An 18,153-nucleotide genomic window follows, 5' to 3' on the forward strand; every position below is an offset into this window, starting at 1 on the left:
CAGAGCTTTATCGAGCAACTTGAGCTCAAACTCGAGGTACTCGATTGAGTCGAACTATTATCGAGTTCAAGCCCTAATTTAAGGCTCGAAATAATTATCGAGTCGAGCTCGAGCTTTACATAGCTCGTCTCGAATACTTATCAAGCTTTTCGAGCTTTTCATATATTATGTATATATTTATATATATAATTCTTAAATAGTAAATTTTTAATTCTACAACGGCTATTTGTATAAATTTTGTTACAAGTAATATATATTTTCGAGCCGAACACGAGTCATGTTTATAGGCACAAGCCAAAATCGAGCCTTTGTCGAGCTGAGCTCGAGCCGTATTGTAGGTACAACGAGTCGAGCACAAGCCTACACACTGAAAGTTCGTCGAGCTATCGAGTCAATCTTGAGCCGAGCAAATATTGTTCGAGTCGAGCTCGAGCCATGCTAAGCTCGAGCTCGGCTCGACTCGATAACACCCATAACTTAAAAGTGTGAGTGATAATTTGTCACACTCAATTTCCTCACACTTCCTTTTGTGTGAGGAAATTGGTGTCACAAATTACTTCAACATTTGTAAACTAGATCAATACCCGGTCGTTGACCGGGTTAGAAACAGTACATGTTGAATTTTACATACAAAGATAAATAAATTGACAAAAGTCTAAATATCTAACTTTTTTTAGCAAGCAACGTTAAACCTTTCAACCCTAAACCCGTCCACTATCCTGCCAGCCTGATTAAGTTAGGTTGGTGAGTTAGTTTTGGGTTATCTGGTTAGTAGGTTCGGGTTAGTTTTTTAACCCAAAAGTTATCAAGCTGGGTATTTTCAACTCGTCAACCTGAACCCGGCCTTATTGACACCCCTATACAAATAAAAGACATAAATAGTATTATAAAAAATATCGAAACTTAGATGGGCACGTATGTTATTAGTATTAGTTTAATAACAATTATTTTAAACAAATACGTATAAGATCATGACAAATTAAATTTTATTGCATTGTCAGGTGCGGGTTTGCACGGCTTTGGCCGGGTTTTGACCCCTGCTCATGCCTAACACTGTTGTCATCCGTCATGACACCACTGTTGTCACCCATCACCAATGCCGCATTGCACTCACTTGAAATATATTTACTTTTAATTTAAAATTACAAATTTAAAACCTCATTTTATGAAGCCTTTCTTTCTTTCTATATATTTCGATCGAAAATCCCACACAACAATACTTATCCGCACTTGATATAAAGATTTTTAGATGTGAGCGCTTTCTTAAATTCTTTCCTTTTTTCTGGTTTCAAGTCTATCACCATTTTAATTTCATTAGCTACGTAAAATATTTAAATTGAAAATAATAAAAACATGACATAATTAAAAAAGTGTATATATATAACATTAAAAAGTTAACATTTTTAACAAAGTTTGACTTTAATTTCAAGGGCTCGGATTGTTTTGTGTATTATTTTAAATGGCGTAGATCAAAACTTGAATTTATTTTTTTCTCTTTGTAGCATGGGCCATATGTATATTCTAGATTATACCCGGTCGATAACCAGGTTACCAAATAAACTTACAAAATAAACTTATACAATACATGTATCACTCACTACAAAAATTTACGTCTTATAGTATATGAAAATACATATCTTATATGAAATCCGTCATAATGTTAAGATAACAAACCTTCTACTTTTTTTGGTATAACATATATGGAGTCGGCTTGATATATATTAAGATTTTCAATATAGACCTTACTAAATAGGGTTGTGAAATCTCGACTCGGTAACCGACAAGTTGATATTTTAGGGTCAGGGGGTCGGGTTCACTTTTTTGGTTAATAGCTCAACCCACCTACCTAAAATATTTTAAATTTAAATAAAAAATTTTAATAGGTGGATCTACAAACTTATTTGATCAGACAACCCATAACCCATTTTACTTAAAACTAATCCGCCAACCACCAATCATGTCACCTAAAATCAACCCACCAAACCATTTAATCCGCCCGCTAACCTGATTTTTTTTTTTTGTTTGTGGTTAAGTTTAGGTTGACGGGTTGACAGGTTTGGGTTGAGATTTTCAAATCAATTTTTGATATTAAGCCATAACCACGTCGATGATATAGTTATTAAGGATTTTTCTAATTGAGAATTTTAATACTTATTTGTTAACTCTTTGCTCAAAATAAAGCTTATCTTAATTGTGACATCTTACGATATTTCTAATTTAAGGCTCGAAATAATTATCGAGTCGAGCTCGAGCTTTACATAGCTCGTCTCGAATACTTATCAAGCTTTTCGAGCTTTTCATATATTATGTATATATTTATATATATAATTCTTAAATAGTAAATTTTTAATTCTACAACGGCTATTTGTATAAATTTTGTTACAAGTAATATATATTTTCGAGCCGAACACGAGTCATGTTTATAGGCACAAGCCAAAATCGAGCCTTTGTCGAGCTGAGCTCGAGCCGTATTGTAGGTACAACGAGTCGAGCACAAGCCTACACACTGAAAGTTCGTCGAGCTATCGAGTCAATCTTGAGCCGAGCAAATATTGTTCGAGTCGAGCTCGAGCCATGCTAAGCTCGAGCTCGGCTCGACTCGATAACACCCATAACTTAAAAGTGTGAGTGATAATTTGTCACACTCAATTTCCTCACACTTCCTTTTGTGTGAGGAAATTGGTGTCACAAATTACTTCAACATTTGTAAATATACATAATTATACACTTTTAAACACTTGAAAATGTAAACTTTTTGTTTCTACGTATATAAGTGTGAAAATATTTTGATTCTTAAAAATTTATTCACAATTTTAAATGTGAGATCTTTTTACACACTTATTAGTGTGAACAAACTAACATGTTTTTTTAAATCTCCTTAAAGACATGTGAAGAAATTAATGTTAACAAACGACATATTCGTAGTAGCGATCGTTAGTTTGCAAGTTTTTTTTTGCCGGGTATTTTTAATCGGAATTTGAATGTTTATTACATACAATAAATACTAAGATATATTATTACACAAAATAAACATTCATGTATTATTCATCTTTACATTTATAATTGCAACTAGATTTTAGACTCGTGTTCAACATTGAATACGGGACTTATGATATTAATATTTATATTAAATCTTCATAGATTTAAGTCATAAAAGCTTATAATTTTGAAGATATTCGGTTCTAAGTGTTATATTTTTTAAGTTATGTACAATAATCAAATATTCATCACTGTCATTTTTAGCTGAGACATATTGATGTAATTATTTGTCGTAGTCATTTCACAAGGAACATGCTACAGTAACTTTCTATTATAGAATTCTTTGAAACCAGTTGTATTCATAATGTAATATTATTATGAAAGATACTTAAGAATTAAAATATAAAAATACTTGTGAACTTGTACTTGACATTTAAGTATATGTATTTGATCATGATGCAGACCCATAACACGAATACGTTTATTTTCAATCATCTATCTTATGATAATTAGATTACAATTATGTTTTTTGTTTCCATATTATTTGATACCAATTAAGACTCTTGATTTGAGTGACAATTGTAATTTTAAACATTAATACACAAAACTAAGATTTGAAAAAAGAGAAAATTTTGTACCTCTTTTTTTTAACGACATTCTATCTTACTACTACTCTTAAATTACAAACGTAGAAAGTGAGACTTATAGTTAAATTAAATGATGATATAAGCGGAAGTCAATTTGATAAAATTTAGCGTTGTGATTGTTTAATAAGTCATTTAAAACTGTCTTCTAGCATATATAGATTTTAGACCCGTGTCCAACACTGGACACGGAATTTACGATATTATCAATATTAGATCTTCATACATTTAAGTTAGAAAAACTTATAATTTTGAAGAAATACGGTTTTAAGTGTTATATTTTACAAGTTGTAGTACAATAATCATAAGTTCGTCACTGTCACTATTAGTCTAGACATATTGATGGGATTGTTTGCCATAGTCATTCCACAAGGCACATGCTATATGTAATAATTTCTCCATTATAGAATATTTTGAACCCAGGTGTACTCATAATGTGATATTAATATGAAAGATAATTAATAATTAGAATATAAACATATTTGTGATCCTGTATTTGACATTCAAGTATCTGTATTTAATCATGATGCGCGTACAAAACACACATAGGTTTATTTTCAATTACTTGTTCTATGATAATATGTTAACAATTAGGACTCTTAATTTGAGTGACAATTGTAACTTTAAACGTTAAAATGCAAAACTAATATATAAAAAAGGATAAAATTATGTACCTTTTTGATTGAGAGATATAATGAATCTTGAATGGAGTTTATATTGATTTAGATTTAGGATTCAAGTAACCCTCTGTTATAAATCGTGTTTGGTTCTATGATCGTCCCATGTCCTGTGATTCCTATTGTGTTTAGGATAATGATGTTTTATATCGTTATTTGTTATTATGTTTGGGATATATGTATCTAGAGTTCACATTGTATTTATATCTAATATTAAACTAAATATTAATATTCAAAAATCTAATCTAATATTTGTTAACAAGTCATTAGGTTTTGAAATAATTCTTTATAGAAAATATTTGATATGTTAAAAAAAATTATTTAATTAAATGATTGTAAATTTTAAAAAAATTTCTCAAGTTGATGGCTAAAAATAAAAATAAATTAAGTATTCAGGACTAAAAAGTATAAATTATTGGTGAATAACAAAAAAGTGTAAATTAATGAGACTTTTTCTACAATTTAATATAAATATTAATATAATAATATATTTGGATAAATATTATTAGAATTTTTAATTTGTAGTTTATCTAAATGATGACATCATCAAAAGTCAATTTGATGAAATCGAACGATGTGATTGGTTAATAAGTCATTAGTTCAACTGTCTTATATTATATATTAAGATTAAGATTATCCTTCTAAAATTAAGGCGAAAAAGAGATTGGAAAATTGAAAGGCTTTTTATCTAAAGTTTTCGAGCCAAAATTATGGGCTGATTTAAAAAAAAAAGTTTGCCTGTTATGAAATTACTTTTTTTCCTCTCAACCAAATTCCATTTTACTTGTCTTCACTAGGCCACTACCCTCTCTAAGTCTCAACCCATCATGCCCATTATCATTAAAAAAAAAAGTCCATATTTGATGGCACATGAGCTTACTACGCCCCATTATCGTTCAAGGGAAGTCCATACTGGATGGCACATGAGGTTATTACGTCTGGGATGTTCAAAACTATCCGTATTCGAATCCGTTATCCAAATATCCGAAAATCCGATCCGAATTTATCCAAAATATTAGATACCTGAAATTTCGGATATCTGAAATTTTGGATTCGGATAGTAGTTTTTGAAAGTTTCGGATATTTCGGATATCCGAAAACCTTACTTTTTTTAAAAAAATTTAATATGTTATTTTTATTATCTAAAAATATCCAAAACTATCTGAAACTATCCAAAAATATCCGAAACTATCCGAGAATATTCGAAAAATCTATATTTAATATACAAAAAAATCCGAAACTCTATATAATTTCTAACAGTTTGGATATTCCGGATAGTTCGAATATCCGAAATTTTGGATATGTGTTCGGATATTGAAATCCACTATCCGAAATTTCGGATATCTGAAACTTTGGATATTGAACATCCCTAATTACGCCCGTCAAACATTATACATTTATGTTTTGTCAGATATAGTCAATGAGTCAATACGAAGGGGTTGGTATTGAACCAATTAAACATACTTTTACTAATTTTCCTCAAGATGACTTTGTGTTTCCTTTCTTTTAGTGATAAAACCAATGACTTTTTTCTCATTATCATTAAAATATATGAGAAAATCAAGAAATGAATAAATGACGGTCGTTAATCCTTAATATTCTTCTTTCGATGTTCGTTCAGTATATAAAGCAAATAAAATTTTACTTATTATATACTGATAATATTATTTAGGTTATATGGGTGAAACCATCCCGTATTCCTGTCTCATATACCGTTTTAATACTAGTTAAAAACGCAACACTTTATCTATATAAAATATATGTAGAGATGGCAACATGTCAAATTTAGTGAATCTCGCTTGATCTTGTACCAATTAAAAATCCACATCCCGAATCCAGACCAATTAGGTCGAATATTTGTTGAAAACATATCAAAACTAATAGATCTGAGGCTCGAAGGTTTGATTGATTCGGTTTGTCATGATAGTATTTTTTTTATAGTGACATAATCTAGTTGATGAAATGAAATGAAAGAGTTTTGAGACGTGGTAGTATTTTAAATAGACATGGATATGTGTTTAAATTGAATAAAAAGATTGTACAAAAGAAATTCAAATGGCTTTCCTTTAAAAAAAATTCCATCATTGCCCTCGTTCCTCTCTCGTCATGAACTTCGAAGAACGGCCCATCACCAGAACGCCACCCACACCCGTGTCATCCGCATCACGGGAGTCGTGGGTGGATGACGTCCCAGAGTTGGGATATGCCAAATATATACGGGTAGGGGGAGTAAACATACGGGTTGAGTATGCAGGTTTTCCTCTCTAAAATTATACGTGTCTTTGTTCTAATCTTGCAAAATCATTTAAGACCCCTCAATACGGCTCTAAACTTGTTTATCTGAACCTGAACTTTATCCTGAATTTTCTTATAGAGTACGGTTATTTTTCGTCACTAATAATTAAATGTAATAATGAATAAAATCGTTTTGTCAAAAATGAGTACATATTTTGTTGTTATTAGGTAGATAGTTAATGTAGTTTTGCTTGATTTACGCATAATTTGTAGTTTTGTACCCAAATGATCGACCACACATTTCCATTTGTCATCTTCTCAATGGATCAATCGTTCGAGTTGGTACTTACTTTTCATGCCATAGCAATTAAATACACTTTTTAACAGTATCATAACAAGCTATTGTTTCTTCCATTTGGTTATTTTCATTGAATTTCGATTTGCCTGACGAGATGAGAGATCATCGAGATTTTCTCTCATGCTAAGTTAACTATTTACTTGGAACAAATTTATTTTTCTCAATCATAGCCAAACATAAGTTTCCAAAATGTTAATTAATTTTGTCAGCATGTACATATATAATAATCGTATATGTCGTTTCCTTATAACTTTACTATTAGTGTTTTACAAACGAAAAGTCATGACACTATATGAGTGTGGAAAAACGTACATGAGATATTAAAATTCTATCATAATGAGCTATTTTTTTATTTTGTAATCCACCACGCTAAAATTTAATTTGTTTAGAAAACATTATCATCTCTATACTCAAACTAGATATTCTATTTGTAAAATCTCTTAATCTATATACTATTCGTCAATAATAAAGAAAATAGTCCCCATGTTGAAATTAAGTTACATGGGAAATAAGTCAATAACTATAATACCCTTAATGAGTATAACATTATCAACTTTTTTTCTTTTAAAATATCCACATTAAACCTTTATATTAATTATTTTAATTACATCAATTATCTAACATCAGTCCACGCCGCCACTATTACCAACAACCGTCCCCACTACCACATCGTCGCCGCCATGAAAACCGCCGCATTGCGCTGATAACGTGTTAGTCTTTTAAAACATATATAGCATACATTTTTTATTTACTAAATTACCTTCATTAATTACTTAAATCAAATGAAATATTTTACATCATTTATCTATCTTAATCGTCGCCGTTTCCATTACAAGTTGCCACCGCCACCTACATCACCGCGTTGCGCGGGTATTCGTCTACTATTATTAAATTAACAAAACACCGTGTATATGTAGGATTGAAAATTTCAAAAGTGCGGTGAAATAAATAGCTATAGTATAAATAAAGTGAGTGAGTGTTTTGAAAATGAATGATTGTATGAAAGTTAAAACTTGCTTAAAATATAAGTGTTTGTGATTAAAAGTTATTCGGTGTGTTAAATATGAATAGTTATGATAAATTAAAATTTAAAACTTTATATCTATACAAGTAAAACATTGTATTATTATGTCTTAAAACTTAGAAATTATAAATGCACCAAATTAGCAATATACCTTTTGAATTAACAATTGTTAATATACTTCTATACTTCTTTTATATTATACCATTATATAAAGATTATAAATTTTTGTTGAAAAGTTTTAAAAATAAAAGATGCAAAATGACAATTATACCCTTAATGAATTACTTTACACCATTAGTCTTTTTAGTAACACTTAAGTTGTGCATTATTATTTCGCACACTTCGCATTTTAAGACATTTGATATTGTAACTGTCCTTGATACTTACAAAAAACTTAATAGGTGTTAAACAAATGGTCAGAGAGTTTTTCACAATGTGGTTTTTTTATATGGGTCGACACATGCAAATGTAGTGAGTGATCATTTTTCAACTCTATACCCATGTAGCACATGGGGAGCAACTCTATACCTGCGTGGGAGGTGTTTGACATTCATCCGCGACTGACTTTGAAAAAAATTTGACTCCCAACTACAAAACTTGTTGCATATACTGTTAACAATAAAGTTAGGTTCATTAATTAGCTATAAATAGGAAGCTCTTTTCTGGTTTTCTTCACCAAACTAAGCAAACAGCTTCACAAAACAAAATTCTAGGGTTTTAAGATATCATCATAAAGATGGGTTTGGCGAATAGTAGAGCCTTGGTCTTGATTGCCATGGTTGCATGCCTTACCTCTGTTGCTTATGGAATTGCTGGCCAAGCAACTTTTTATACCCCACCCTACGTTCGTAAGTACACATCCTTTTAAATTCACTAAAGGCCATGGCCTTTTTTTTCGTAGCTCGGTCATCCTAGGCACCTGAATCATTAATTACAGGTGCCCGTGTGAACTAATTAACTTTACTTAACTACATACTATTCTAAATTTTTTTATTGTGATTTTGTGTAGCTTCTTCGTGTAATGGATTCAAAAGCCAAGGTGTTATGATAGTAGCAGCAAATAGAGGTTTGTTTGCTAACAAAGGTGCATGTGGGAGGAGGTACCGTGTGCGTTGCACTGGGGGAACCAACGCAGGTGTTCCACGACCATGCAAGGGAAAAACCATTGATGTTACGGTCGTTGATCTTTGTCCTGGATGCGCAGGAGACCAGCTCGATCTTTCTCAAGAGGCATTTGCGATGATTGCTAATCCTGATGCTGGGAGAATTAAAATTGACTATCATGAGTAATTATTTCAAATCTTTTTTCTTTTTAGTATGCATGCGTTGTTTTTCTTTCCATTACACTGGACTAATTTTGATTCTTTTTTGTTATTTTCAGGATCTAATTATTTTCACCGAAATGTGTCTTGTAATTGCTGTTTATGAGTTTCCGTTAAGTACAATAAATAAAAAGTATTCATGGATATTATAACTTCAATTCATGTCTACTTACACGTCATAACGATGTATCAGTTTGTTGATAAAAAAATGTTGTTTCCAGTTCAAACAATTGGTATATGTGTTTGTTCCGCAAAGTTAAAATTTGTACTCGTATGATAATTCCATTTTCTGTCCTTTTATTGTGATATACGTATACGTATATATCATATACAGAGAGTTGGTAAATTGGGATCATAAACGGGTAAAATAGTTAGTTCTGTATAATGAAATTAACGTTATTGGATTGTTTTCAGTATTTTCACTAGACTTAGGAGATGTTGCGCTTTTGATTGTAGAAAATGTTTTATAGTTTTTCATTTTCAATTTCCTAGAAAATGAAACGGGTTTTATTTTCTAGAAACAAATAAAAATTTTGAAAACACGTTCTAATTAGAAAACTAGAAAACATGTTAGAGATGTAAGGGGAGGGGGATCGAGGAATGAAATGGAAAATGGAAAACAAGAGAAAGATGTTTTTAAGTTTTCTATAGAAATGTAGAAAACAATGTTTTTTGTTTTCTTGGAAAACATTCTTAAAGTATGATTAGAACGCGTTTTCTGTTTTTCATTTTTTTTTGGAAAACAAAAATGAAAAACAAGGGATATTTCCCGCAATCAAACACCTATTTTGTTTTCTTTTTGAGTTTAGAAAACTAGGTTAACCCATGTCCGTCCTTATCTGTTTTTCAAAACCATGTCTTTTCTCCATAACACGTAGATAATTAATTATTTTTTCAGCCAAACAATAATTTTCGAATAATTGGGTTTTAAAAACATAATAATCAAATAATTAATTGAAACACAATCCAAACACCCCTTAAAATAGTTTTAGTAGGCGTAGAAAGTATAGGAAGACTTTAGAACCATTTGATCTCAATCCAGATCAATGATGATGATATCAAAGTTTTTAACAATAATCTTCAAACATCTAAAAGTACATGATCTATATTATCAAAAGTGTAGCCATAATTTTCGCAAAATTATATTTATTCAACCAAAAACTTAATTTCTACACTACTATCAGTTTGAGAATGACTAGCTAGCTAGCCACAATTCTGCAGCAAAAAAACACTCACAAATTTTGCACCAAAACAGCTAGCTGATCAAAAACAAGTTAAAAACAGCTAAGAAAGCAACTAACATTTTTCATTGTCTACAAGCACCACATGCTTAGGGATGGAAAAAAAACCCCGACCCGACGGGAAAACCCGATAGCCAACGTGAATACCCGATACCTGAACCCGTTCGGGGCAGGGAGTGGGGCATGTCCACCTTGACCCGACCCGACCCGACCCGACCCGATATCAATAACTATATAAGTGATTAGTTTTGAATTTATATTTCACCTTTGTAATTACAATGTTTCACACTTATATCAACTAATTTGTATCTACATTCCACACTTGCATATCCATTTCTCAAAACATCAAGAGCATGTAGTATCATTTCTCAAACTAAGCAAGATTTTGGTAATTATTATTGAAAAATAACTATTCTTTTCGGGTCGGGTTTCGGGGCATTATTTTACCCCCGACGGGGTCCCCGATAAGGTACCCGGTGGGTATCAGGTCGGGTTCGGGTCACATATTCCTTATCGGGTTCGGGTTTGACACTACCCGCCCCGAACCTTACCCATTGCCATTCCTACACATGCTTAAGATTTTACCTTGCTATCCTTATAGACCGCATGCACCAAAACAGCTAGCTGCAAACAAGTTAATAAGTAATAACAGCTAAGAAAGCACTTAAACTCGATATCCCAACATGCATTTGTGAAGCGTATAAATAAAACATATCGAAAAAGTAACTGCTTAGTGCCGCCTTCTGCGGGTTTTGAGCCCCAATACCTCGACGGTGTATGGGGGAGGTTAAGATATAGGCAGACCTTAACTCTACCTAAGTAGAGAGGCTGCTTCCAATTTCTACCTAAATGGTAGAAAAGACCCTCCAACCTTTGCATGGGATGAGGATCGTGTTATTAATTTAGTGAAATTATGGGATATATATGGTTATGACACTTGGATATGGGTTTGGAGGTACGGAGTATACACCCATTAAGTGAACGACATCCCGGACCCAAAAGATTGTTGTTAATTATATGATCATATAAAAACTTATTTTGATGGCATTTTATCTATACATTGAAAACATGAAATGATTTTTTCAATTATGAATGCAGACATATTTGAAAGTAGAAAAGCAATAGTTGCAAGGAGTAACTTTGACAATGAAATGAAAGTAATTTGTGGACTTGTTTTGAACATGGAAATCGGCACATACTATTTACTTGTTCAAATTCACACACAATGTCAGGCTGTCAATTTCAATCTTCATTTCACATACAAAAGCCATGTTTTATGACTATGCCATCTTCTTGCTATGCTTATATATATGTATACATCCATGCATGCAAAGACACGTACAACAATATACATTGTGAGCTTTTAAGCTTTCTTTAACAATCTTTTGGGTGTCTCATAACGAGAAGGATACGTGAGAATTTATATACAAAACGTGAAATACTTTTTAGTGAACGAGTTCTAGATTTCTTCCAAAATCTTGAACATTACTCTTTGTATTATCCCAAACCAAAATTCGTGTAACCCAGGCAGATAGGGTCGAATTGTTGTTTTCGGAAAGTGATATCACGATACAAAGAGATATCCGGTTATTGATTTCTTACCCTTGTAACTTGAAATTCCCCAACAGATCGAACCCAGTGTTTACCACTGATCCAACCATACTGCTTAAAACATACTGAATAACTCATTAATTACAGCCTTTGTTAGGCCTCTAGAAACAAAAGGGCTCGTTCCTTCCATGCATAACAATGATCGTTTTGTGCTACTAGACCTTCATCTGAAGTCCAATGATTGTCTTTAAATAGAATCAGTATTTCACAAGCGGACACGGGCTGGGCCGTTTAAAATCGAACCCGCATGATAACCCAGACCAAAAGCCAACCCAATGAAACATGAGTTTGTCCTCTGTCCACACAATTAGTATTTTCCGGTTCACAGGTCTGGCCAAGTTGAGCCCATGATCACCCCTACTGGCATCCTTGGCCCGCATGTTGTTACTGCCTTTTTGTCTCTATCTTTGATTAATAGAAAATTAAAAAGGGTTTTATGTTTACATTCTCAGTAATAAAACAAGGCAGGTATGCTGGTTTAAAAATCAATTATTCTTTCAACATAAGCTAACTATCTTTTACTTACCTGCTCATAGCTCTAAGCACATTCAACCAACTTTCATTTCAATTTACAAGTATTAATTATCACTCGGTCCGTCTTTCTCGTTCATGAATGGTTAAAGATAAAACATCAATCTTTTTTATTGCATATACATGTTTCAATAAGATATAAAAATATTTTCTCCAACAGTGGAATATCATTTCCATCTAAAAGTCGTGATCAATAGCTCACAACACCCGTGAACCCGAGGTTCATTCCCAAAAATAGACGTTAATTATAATATATTCAAGCCTATTCTTGGAAGCAAAACTTCTTTGACTTGACAAATTGGTCTACATCGTTGAACAGATGAATCACAACACATCATGTTAGTTAGTTGTTAACCTCCAAGACATACACCTCTATTCCTAGAGGTTAAGGTATTAAAGTGTAATAAACTATACACGAATGTCTATATTATGTATCCAACTATCATTGTGTTTATCGTAAGTATTTAAATTAAAAATCTTTAACATTGTATGTTCCCGAGTATATGCATGTCCCATTCATATATGCTCCCTGCTTCAGTGTAAGGTTGTCAGTTTGCGAACTTTTGATTGGTTGGATACATATTATAGACATTTGTGTATAGTTTATTACACTTTGATGTGATAAGCTTTTTTATTCATATATATAAAAGGAAAGCTCTACCTGCTTTTCCTCTTCAAAACAAAGTGAATAAAGTGTAATAAAACAAACTCTAGTGTTTCACTACGTATAGTACATAAGTAGCAAACAGATCAAGAATTCTTTACTTCAAATATGTATGGTGTGATCAAATTTCTAATATTTATCAGCATGGTCCTATGCCTAACCTCAGTTTCCCAAGCCAATTCGGGCCAAGCCATCGTATATGATCCACCTTATACTCGTAAGTCATTCGATCTGTATACTTGATATTGTACTAACACGTAACAAAACTACATTGCGTAAAATTGAACTTGTTTGGATTTTCGTGATTTTTTTAGCATCATTATGCTTCGGTCCAGAAAGCAAAGGTCCCATGAATGCAAAAGTTCATAGTAGCTTGTTTGGCTGTGGAAGGAGGTACCGTGTTCGTTGCGTTAGTGGAACCAACAAAGCCATTCGAGATGCATGTACTGGTAACACCGTTGATGTCATGGTTGTAGGTCGTTGTGAGTCATGCGCAAAGAATGAACTCGTTCTTTCCCAAGAGGCTTTTGCAAAAATTGCTCGTCTTGCTCTTGGAAGAGTTAACGTTGAATATGAACAGTAATGAACTTAAACTCGTCTCTCTTATTTAACTTCGCCATTTATATAAGACATCCTACTAATTAATTGTGACATTTGTTTCATTTTCAGGCTCAGATACTAATAAGGTACTATGATCGAAGACAAAGATATAAATAAGTAAAGAACCACTTCCTTCGTCAATCAATAAATCTTTATGTATAAATTAGAGATTAGCAATACTTGTATGTATATGTGTGTGAAACGAATAAATTTTAGAAAATGGAATGTAATTCTTAAAGATAAAGGGGGATGGATAATAAGAAAAGTGTAGTAGATAATTTAGGAATAGGAAAAGAAAATGTATTGGGAATAAGTCGGTCAAGTGGATTTATTGGAAACAAAAATTAGATTAAGAGAGATGAAAAAATCAAAACCAGTGCCCTTTTTTTCCCATATAATTTATACACGGCCTATTGGCCCAACCGTGTATGTAGTTCTGCGTTTTATTTTTTTTACATGGTTGAAACGTTAAAGCCGTGTATGATATTGTAATTTAACAAATTTTACACGTTTATTTTCACATCTGTGTAAATTAGCAATAACAAATACCACATTGTGTAGTAGTGTTAAAAATTAGGTGTCAAATTATAACCATCAAGTTTAATCCCTAAGACGACTGTTATTAAAGTAAGTAAGTAAGTAACTCCCAATGCCGTCTTTCACGGGTTTTGGGTCTTAATACCGTCTTCGACGGTGTATGGGGGAGGTTGATATGTAGACAGCCTTACCCCTACCAAAGGTAGAGAGGCTGCTTCCAGGTTCTACCATAGGTAGAAAAGGACCTCCAGTCTTGCTGGGCATGAGGATTGAACCCATGACTTCTATTTCCAGAAACATGAGCTCCAACCACTGATCCAACCATCAATTTATTAAAATTAGAAATCCAATATCCAATATGTTATTAAGTAAATTCAGAAATCACATTAAACAACTAAAAAAGTTCGACCAAATCAACATAAAACTAAACATAATCGTAATTAAAAGATAAACATGATAATATATATAGAGATGCAAATAAATAAATTAATGAATTACTAAAAAAAATGAGACCAAATCAACATAAAACTGATATAATCGTTAATGATTTCGTTGAATCTTTACACATATTAACACTTTTATTTCTTTACAATATGTTTAATTTATTGTTGATTCGGTCTATTTGATCTCATATTCTAATTTGTCTAATGTGACTTATAAATTACTTTTAATAACCATAATCGAACAACATATGAATATTAGTATCTTATATAAGAAATTATGATATAAGAAATGGATATGTCATGGATATTTATTGTGATAATTCAATGGCCTTTCATTCGTGTTTAAATTTGTTGTATTTTACCAATAAAAATTAAGGAGTTAGACTTTTGCTACGAAAAATACATGTTTTTATGCAAGTTAAAAACAACCTTAATAGTTATCGTTAAAATAATTCATATATATAACAATGGGTTGATGTTTCATTGGTAAAAACTTTAACCTTGAGAAATATACTTATTTGTGTTTAATGTGACGTAACATGTTTATCAAAAAAAGTAAGTAAGTAAGTAAGTAACTGCTCAGTGCCGTCTTTCGCGGGTTTTGAGCCCCAATACCTCGACGGTGTATGGGCGAGGTTAAGATGTAGGCAGACCTTACCTCTACCTAAGTAGAGAGGTTGTTTCCAGTTTTTACCTAAATGGTAGAAAAGACCCTCCAACCTTTGCATGGGATGAGGATCGAACCCATGACCTCTGTCTCCAAAGGCAAGGGTGTTTACCACTGATCCAACCATGCTGCTTTATCAAAGATTTAATAAATATTTTTATTCAATTAGAAGCTTAGTTTTACAGTCTCAGTCTTTAACCTCATCCCTCGTATTTAGCGGGCTAACCGAGCGACTAAATTTTAGGCCTAACCAAGCGGGTTTTTTTTTTTCTCAATTTTAGGTCATTTAGCTTAACCAAAGTTTCTACGCAAGATCATATGTAATGAAAAAATATGGCTTATTGTGACATGCATCCTTTTGAAAAGAATTTGATTTCTGGATTGTAAGTTTTGAACCGGTTCAAATTTGGAAGACTGTTTTATATTTATTTTAATAATAAATCTAGTTTGGCTTAAGCTCTATTTAACTTAGTCATTTAGTCAAATTTGATATTTTTTTTTAATTTAATAAACAAAAATAATCGTCAATTAACATTATTTAATTTAATTGAAATGTATAAGTATAATACTATTAGCATTCCAATTTGTGAGAAGTTAAAATTGGATGTGATGTAATTTGTTGTGATAATAATTCAATGTTAATATGAACTTTAACATAACCACACTAAAATATGAATTTAACTTAATCTTACAATACATTTAGCCACTATATTTCAATCCCATAAAATTTAAGTGTTACATTACAATAATTTATAAACATTTAGAAGCAGTTTTTGTAATAAATTATTAGTTAAGCTCATTCTAAGACTATTATGTAAAACTTATTTTCATTGAAGTCTAATTTATCAAAATTAATGTGAAATATATGATCTATAAACATAAAAAATAAGTTTTCATATCCAGTGGGTTTAAATACTTTATTGTTTCAATATCACATCACAATATCACATGTATGATATACACGTATACAAATCTTTCGCTACATATTTCAGTATGGCAAAATATACAACATAAAAAAAGTTTATTAAATGTATAAAGATAGACAAAATATCAAACCAAGACCCCCTAAAATTACTATATCACATAATATAGATAGTAGAATAACTAAACCCAAATGCGCATATTGAAGAATAATGAAATGCATGGCGTCACAACATTCTATTCACCATCTTTATCAAAGATTTGATACATTTGGTCTCTACTTTTGATCCTGATTTTATTTTTCTTGCGTTGTTTAATCTCCTCAATTAGAATTTCATCATCAACAGTATGATGCAAGAGACCCGTGACCCAGATTATCTTCTATTTTAATAAGTTATATTTTATATTTTAATAAGTTATATTTTATATTTTTATGGTTTATTAAATAATCTCTTATTTTTATAAGTTATCTTCTTATTTATTAAGATAATTATGAGTTGATTTATTTTCTATTTTAGGGGTGTTAGAATTAGTATAAATAGGGATATTTGGTTATTGTAAAGGACAGTTGATTATAGAGTTTTATAAGAGAATTGACAGTTTGTCAAGGAAACCTATATGGTTTTGGTCTTTGATTAATCTATTTGTTCTTGAGCCATTTGATTGCGCTTCTTTCTGCATCAGTTGGTATCAGAGCCAGATTATTGAAATAGAAAGAACAATGTTCTTGAACCTTTTGGTTCGTTTTTATAGTCTTTGATTATTCATTACGTTCTTGAGCCATTTGATTGCTTCCTTTCCGCATCATTTGGTATCGAGCTTTGGTTTAAAATGGCTCAACGTGTTTTTGATTATCGTATTCGTAGAATCGCCGAACGAGGCAACGAAAAACATGGTCATGATACACGTGCTCGTGGAGATTGCTTCTACCGTAACCGTAGATCCGCCGACCGAGGCAACGAGATGGTGAAACGTGACCCACGAGATATCTTTGAGATCAAACGGCTCCAACGGCGAGTCCGAGATCTTGAAATACAACACGAGATCAAGCAAATCCGGAAAAGGATTGAAGATATCGAGCTACAACGGGAGACAAAGAAGGAAACCGAATCAAGATACGTCATCCGGGACGATGTGAACGAGGAGGAGGAGTATCCTTCTTTTGATTCCAACCCCCAGTTCTTTGAACCAATCTATCCGGTTTTTGTAGCAGAAGAGACACCGAGATTTGATGAAGATGAGGAGTTTGGCTATGCTTCTCTACCCGTGTTTGATACGTATGAATAAGAGGAATTCGTTGAGGTGTGTGAGAGATCCGAAAAATCCAGTTTTAGAATGGCTGGATCATTGGAAGTGCTAACTTTTGAGCCACTAATTATAGCAAAATTGACTGGTGACTTGCTAAACATGGGAGATTCTACAAATTTGAGTTTGCAAAATAAGAGATTATTTAATAAACCATAAAAATAGAAAATATAACTTATTAAAATATAAAATATAACTTATTAAAATAGAAGATAATTTGGGTCACGGGTCTCCTGCATCATTCAACTGATGCAGAAAGAAGCGCAATCAAATGACTCAAGAACAAATAGATTAATCAAAGACCAAAACCATATAGGTATCCTTGACAAACTGTCAATTCTCTTATAAAACTCAATAATCAACTGTCTTTTACAATAACCAAATATCCCTATTT

The 18,153-nt window shown here is 31.9% G+C and overlaps 2 protein-coding genes across 2 annotated transcripts; both read left to right on the forward strand.

Annotated features, from left to right (window-relative positions):
- The first annotated feature begins 8,653 nt into the window (after positions 1 to 8,653).
- Positions 8,654 to 9,207, forward strand: LOC122598872 (EG45-like domain containing protein). Its single transcript, XM_043771353.1, has 2 exons — positions 8,654 to 8,765; positions 8,927 to 9,207. The coding sequence occupies exons 1-2, from the start codon at positions 8,654 to 8,656 to the stop codon at positions 9,205 to 9,207; spliced, it is 393 nt and encodes a 130-aa protein (XP_043627288.1).
- Positions 9,208 to 13,315: 4,108 nt separating this feature from the next.
- Positions 13,316 to 14,299, forward strand: LOC122602429 (EG45-like domain containing protein 2). Its single transcript, XM_043775111.1, has 3 exons — positions 13,316 to 13,503; positions 13,601 to 13,865; positions 13,956 to 14,299. The coding sequence occupies exons 1-3, from the start codon at positions 13,395 to 13,397 to the stop codon at positions 13,966 to 13,968; spliced, it is 387 nt and encodes a 128-aa protein (XP_043631046.1). The 5' UTR covers positions 13,316 to 13,394; the 3' UTR covers positions 13,969 to 14,299.
- The last annotated feature ends 3,854 nt before the right edge of the window (positions 14,300 to 18,153 follow it).

Source organism: Erigeron canadensis, chromosome 5 (assembly GCF_010389155.1).
Source record: "Erigeron canadensis isolate Cc75 chromosome 5, C_canadensis_v1, whole genome shotgun sequence".
Lineage (NCBI taxonomy): Eukaryota > Viridiplantae > Streptophyta > Magnoliopsida > Asterales > Asteraceae > Erigeron > Erigeron canadensis.